Here is a 6,084-nt window from a genome sequence, read left to right as displayed (position 1 = left end):
CAGCTTGAACATCTGGAAGTTCACAGTTCATGTATTGCTGAAGCCTGGCTTGGAGAACATTACTCCTTATATTAACTCAAATCACGCTTATCAAGGGAGCAGGAATTTATCAAGGTGAAGAGGAAAGACAGATCTTAGGACATTTGAAGGAGGCCAGGAACCCCCTCAGAAAGCGAGCAATGTCTGGGCAGCACCAGCAGAAGGAAGGATGCAGGCTCCCAGGGAGACATGAAGAGAGGAAGGCCACAACCATCTGCTTTCATTCAGGTCAAAGCCAAGGACTGAGGGCCTACTCTGTGCCCATCCCCTGCTCTAGGGCGCAGGGACAGAAAAGAACAAGTATCATTTCCAGCTTCAGGGAACCCACAGATTTCCAGCCAATTGTCAATTTCACTCAAGATAGGCCTCCAAACAACAACATTGATAATCACAGAGTCTTGAATTTGAACTAACTTTATGCTTTTCAAAGCATTTTCACAAATTACTTCATTTGATTCCCTCTTCCTTAAGATATTAAAGTTCTCATTTTCAAGAATTTTTTGTAAACACCAGTCCCTAAGCAGAACATGTTTAATTACCTTTAAGGAGTCAGTTAAGCAGAGTAGGCTATAAACTAAAAGCATGGGGATAGAATTTTGCTCATCCTTCTAAAGAGGAAAGACTTTTCATTTTGGTGGCAACAACAGCTTTTGTGAATTAGAAAAACCCGAACCTACCAGAAAGAATGAGAGTAAACATTCAGCTAAGCCCAATGACCAGGGGGAGGGGGAGCGGAGAGCTTGCAAATCCCCTTACTCACCGAAATAGGCCCCTTTTGTGTGATTTCCTGCGGAGGCAGCAGTCAGGGCTGCTATATATACAACGGCCCTCCCCCTAGTCCCACACAGCACCCAGCGAACACCTCCTGCTCCCTTTCGCCAACATGGGAAAGGTAAGTGCGGGGTACCTGACGCTCCACCTTTGCCCCGCCGCGGCATCCTCAGCGGGGCTGCAAATCGCTTCATGCTCCCACATCTTCCATTCTGCAGATCACTTTCTACGAGGACCGGGGCTTCCAGGGCCACTGCTACGAGTGCAGCAGCGACTGCCCCAACCTGCAGCCCTACTTCAGCCGCTGCAACTCCATCCGCGTGGACAGCGGCTGCTGGATGCTGTATGAGCGCCCCAACTTCCAGGGCCACCAGTACTTCCTGCGGCGCGGCGACTACCCCGACTACCAGCAGTGGATGGGCCTCAGCGACTCCATCCGCTCCTGCCGCCTCATCCCGCAAGTGAGCCTGGTTCTGTCTTTGTCTTCCGTCTCTTTGGACATCAAAGCTGTTAAAAAATAGCATTCCTCAACCAAATCGTTCTAACTAGACAGCAGGAAGTGGGAGTGAGCCCAGGGCATGCAGTCCATTCTAGAGGGCTGTCTCAGATGGGAAGCCATTCTTCATGAACTCCGTGGTGTGCTTTTTTTTTTTTCAAATCACAGATTCCCAGTGTTTTATGTTTAAATGTAGTCAAAGATAAAAAGACGCATTAAGAGAAAGCATGTCATAGAAGAGACTGAAGTTATCTATTCAAGATATCATTTCTTTTTTTTTAAGTATAGGTGATTTAAAATGTGCTAATTTCTGCTGTACAGCAAAGAGATTCAGTTATACATACAATACATTTTTATATTATTTGCCATTTTGGTTTATCACAGGATATTGTATATAGTTCCCTGTGCTGTATAGTAGGGCCTTCTTGTTTATCCATTCTAAATTCAATAATTTGCATCTGCTAACCCCAAACTCCTACTCCAAGATACAATTTTTTTTAAAGTGGTCATTGCAAGCTGTGTCAACTCAGAAACCCAGTATATCCAAATTTATAAATACAGTCTGTGTCTGTTTAATTGATAAAAATACTTTTGCTTGCTTTGACTTGCTTTTCTATTTGATTATCTTCCTAGAGAAGAGACAGGCCCCCTGGTTTCTATTCTAATTTTGTAATCGGTACCTATTAGCTTATTTAGGCGTAGGAATCAGAGGAAAGCCTCACCAAAACTAAAGTCTGAGATCCAGTATTTCCCTGAGAGTGATTGCAGGGTTCTTCAAAGAATGTGTGGGAGTTGGGGGTTGGGAGGTGGGATAAGTGTCATCCAAATTTCACAAAACATCCAAGTTTCATGAAGATGATTCCTGCTGCTGAGGGAGTGAGGAAGGGGAGGGTAGGAGGTCAGAAAGGAAGCTTGATTGTCACATAGGTTGAAATTTGAACTGAAAATGAGGTTACAAAGACAGAGGTAGAAAAAATGTGCCATCTTTTTTTTTTTTTTCCCCACAAGAGCTTCATAATCCTTTGTTCCAAAGTAAACATGAAAACCAAAACATTGGTCTTACAGAAATAGCTAAATTTTGGTTCCTTCTTAACAAGAGTAATAGATCAAATGAGGCTTCACTTTCCAATGATGCTTACTTTTCTACTTTAAGAGGAACTTTCTCTGATAAGAAGCCCTAAAATAATCAACCTTGTTTTAGACCAACCTTAATTCTCAAGGAGAGGGTGCTACATAGCAACTGAAGGGCTGCTGTACTCTGTTTCTAGCTTAGCCCAGAAGTTGTTAGATTCACAAATGGGCAATGAGGGCAGGGAAGTCACCTTAACCCTGCAAACATGGTTGTTGTAGACTTGGACTAAGAGAGCTCTGGGGCAGGTGTGACCAGGGAGTGCAGGGGCTAGAACTTTAATTTCTCTCTATTTGTATCCATTTACTTTTTCTTTTCTGTCACCCAGCACACCGGCACTTTCAGAATGAGAATCTACGAGCGAGATGACTTCAGAGGACAGATGTCAGAGATCACAGATGACTGTCCCTCTCTTCAAGACCGCTTCCACCTCAATGAGGTTCACTCCCTCAACGTGCTGGAGGGTTCCTGGGTCCTCTATGAGATGCCAAGCTACAGGGGAAGGCAGTACCTGCTGAGGCCAGGGGAGTACAGGAGATATCTTGACTGGGGGGCAATGAATGCCAAAGTTGGTTCTTTAAGACGGGTGATGGATTTTTATTGAAGTTTTAAATTCTCCACTTTTCTCCTTTAGAATCTAATAAAAGATTTAGCTTGTGTTTCTGGCACAAATAGAGTCCTGCCTTTCTTTTCATGTATGGGGTCTTCATAAGCAATTAATGGCATTTGGCCAGATATGATGACATGTTTTCAAGATGGGGAACAACATCTCGTAAGGGGAATTAAGTAGAGGATATTTCTGCCAGCATTCTTTTAAAGTCTAGACCATGTGAAAGTGTAGTCGCTCAGTCATGTCTGACTCTTTGTAACCCCATGGACTGTAGCCCGCCAGGCTCCTCTGTCCATGGGATTCTCCAGGCAAGAATACTGGAGTGGGTTGCCATTCCCTTCTCCAGGGGATCTTTCTGACCCAGGGATTGAATCTGGGCCTTCCACTTTGCAGGCAGATTCTTTACCATCTGAGCCACCAGGGAAGCCCTAAGCTAGACCACGTAGGCTCAAAGTTCAACTCAACTGGGTCAACCCATTTGTGGTTAACCTTACAAGGATATATCTACAGTTATAATAATATTAATAAGTACTTGTTGAAACACTTCAAGTTATCCCTCCAGGTTATCCCACCATCTTCCCTAGTTAATCCAAATTTTACCTAATCAACAAAGTCATCCTTAGCATCTTAACTCTTACTTTAGCTCCATAAACAAACAAACTGATCATTTCACCTACTTCACTCCTTGTCTTTCTAACAGCCTCCAACCATTTCTCCCAATTCTATGTCCAATATCTCATACCTCCATGATATTTTCACGGAACTAGAACTCACTGTCTCTTTGCAGTATGTGCTTTGCAGAAATTTTTCAGGATTTTTAGCAAAAACACTGACACACAGAAAAATTCTGCCTCCTATCACTTTAATAGGGGTAAAGTATTATGACATGTGAAAAATAATACTAAATCAAAAATAAAGCACTGGGAACTTCCCTGGCAGTCCAGTGGCTGGGACTCTATGCTTGCATAGAGTCATGGGTTCAATCTCTGGTGCAGGAACTAAGATCTCACATGCCACTCAGTAAAGCCAAAAAGAAAGAAAAGGTGAAAAAAATAGAAGACTGAAATTTTCTGGAGAAGTCTGATTAATTGGAAGGGACACATATGTACTTATGGCTGATTCATGTTTATGTCTGACAAAAAACAAGAAAATTCTGCAAAGCAATTATCTTTCAATTAAAAAATAAATTTACTAAAAAATGAATTAAGGTCACTAATAAAAAATTACAACATAATACATTAAAGAAAGTAAAAATAGATGAATGAGGAAATTTGGTCATAAGAAAAATAAGAGAGAAAGAGAGATGGAGCTAAGAGTGAAGCTTAAGCCCAAACTGGGTGTGATAAGGCACTTTGGTGGCTGAAGATAGAGCCAGATTTGGACCCAGCAACCAAGATACAGAGGGAAGTAAGATCACCTCCATGACTGACTGAGTCTATAAAGCAAATAAATTAATTATTCAAAACTAGCCTAATCATGCCCAATAATGAAACCCAAAAGAAGATTTTCTTGTGGGTCCTAGTAAAAACGATATTGAGTAAACAATGTCCTATGATAATTGAACACAGGTCTTAGGACTCTTTTAAAGTTCCTCAGGATTTCCCTAGTGGTCCAGTGGTTAAGAATCCACCCTGCAATGCAGGGCATGTGGGTTTGCTCCCTGGTCAGGGAACTAGGATCCCACATGCCGTGAAAAGGCTAAACCTGTAGGCCACAGCTAAGACCTGATGCAGTAAAATAAGTAAATATTAAAAATAAATAAGTTCCTCAATGAGCTGTCGGCTTCAGGTCAAAATGCATCTGAAGTATCCCATCCTTTGAGAATCTAATAAACGGCTCAAATCTCATCCTACAGGGGGTAGAAGATATGTACCACTTCTTCCAACACACATATATACCCAACGTATCTTGTCATTCTGGAGAGGAAATGAGTTGTTTATGGTTTCCCCAGTTAGGGAGCTGACTGTGGCTCAGATCATAAACTCCTTATTGCCAAATTCAGACTTAAATTGAAGAAAGTGGGGAAAACCATTAGACCATTCAGGTATGATCTAAATCAAATCCCTTATGATTATACAATGGAAGTGAGAAATAGATTTAAGGGACTAGATCTGATAGACAGAGTGCCTGATGAATTATGGACAGAGGTTCGTGACATTGTACAGGAGACAGCGAGCAAGACCATCCCCATAGAAAAGAAATGCAAAAAAGCAAAACGGCTGTCTGAGGAGGCCTTACAAATAGCTGTGAAAAGAAGAGAAGCCGAAAGCAAAGGAGAAAAGGAAAGATATATCCTTTGACTGCAGAGATCCAAAGAATAGCAAGGAAAGATAAGAAAGTCTTCCTCAGTGATCAGTGCAAAGAAATAGAGGAAAACAATAGAACGGGAAAGACTAGAGATCTCTTCAAGAAAATTAGAGATACCAAGGGAACATTTCATGCAAAGATGGGCTCGATAAAGGACAGAAATGGTATGGACCTAACAGAAGCAGAAGATATTAAGAAGAGGTGGCAAGAATACACAGAAGAACTGTACAAAATAGATCTTCACAACCCAGATAATCACGATGGTGTGATCATTCACCTAGAGCCAGACATCCTGGAATGTGAAGTCAAGTGGGCCTTAGAAAGCATCACTATGAACAAAGCTAGTGGAGGTGATGGAATTCCAGTTGAGCTGTTTCAAATCCTAAAAAGTGATGCTGTGAAAGTGCTGCACTCAAAATGCCAGCAAATTTGGGAAACTCAGCAGTGGCCACAGGACTGGAAAAAGGTCAGATTTCATTCCAATCCCAAAGAAAGGCAATGGCAAAGAATGCTCAAACTACCTCACAGTTGCATTCATCTCACATGCTAGTAAAGTAATGCTCAAAATTCTCCAAGCCAGGCTTCAGAAATATGTGAACCGTGAACTTCCAGATGTTCAAGCTGGTTTTAGAAAAGGCAGAGGAACCAGAGATCAAATTACCAACATCTGCTGGATCATCAAAAAAGCAAGAGAGTTCCAGAAAAATATCCATTTCTGCTTTATTGACTATG

The 6,084-nt window shown here is 41.8% G+C and overlaps 1 protein-coding gene across 1 annotated transcript; it reads left to right on the top strand.

The window, feature by feature from the left end:
• The first annotated feature begins 809 nt into the window (after positions 1 to 809).
• On the top strand, positions 810 to 3,107 carry CRYGB (crystallin gamma B). The gene is made up of 3 exons (XM_069579475.1): positions 810 to 931; positions 1,029 to 1,271; positions 2,764 to 3,107. Exons 1-3 carry the CDS (start codon positions 923 to 925, stop codon positions 3,037 to 3,039), a joined length of 528 nt encoding a protein of 175 aa, XP_069435576.1. The 5' UTR covers positions 810 to 922; the 3' UTR covers positions 3,040 to 3,107.
• Positions 3,108 to 6,084: the final 2,977 nt, after the last annotated feature.

The sequence above is a fragment of the Ovis canadensis genome, chromosome 2, assembly GCF_042477335.2.
Source record: "Ovis canadensis isolate MfBH-ARS-UI-01 breed Bighorn chromosome 2, ARS-UI_OviCan_v2, whole genome shotgun sequence".
In the NCBI taxonomy this organism is placed as follows: domain Eukaryota; kingdom Metazoa; phylum Chordata; class Mammalia; order Artiodactyla; family Bovidae; genus Ovis; species Ovis canadensis.
This window is presented reverse-complemented; position numbering and strand designations above follow the sequence as displayed.

Coding starts and splice junctions, on each gene's coding strand:
- CRYGB (XM_069579475.1), top strand. Junction 1,272..2,763: donor CCTGCCGCCTCATCCCGCAA/GTGAGCCTGGTT, acceptor TCTGTCACCCAG/CACACCGGCACTTTCAGAAT.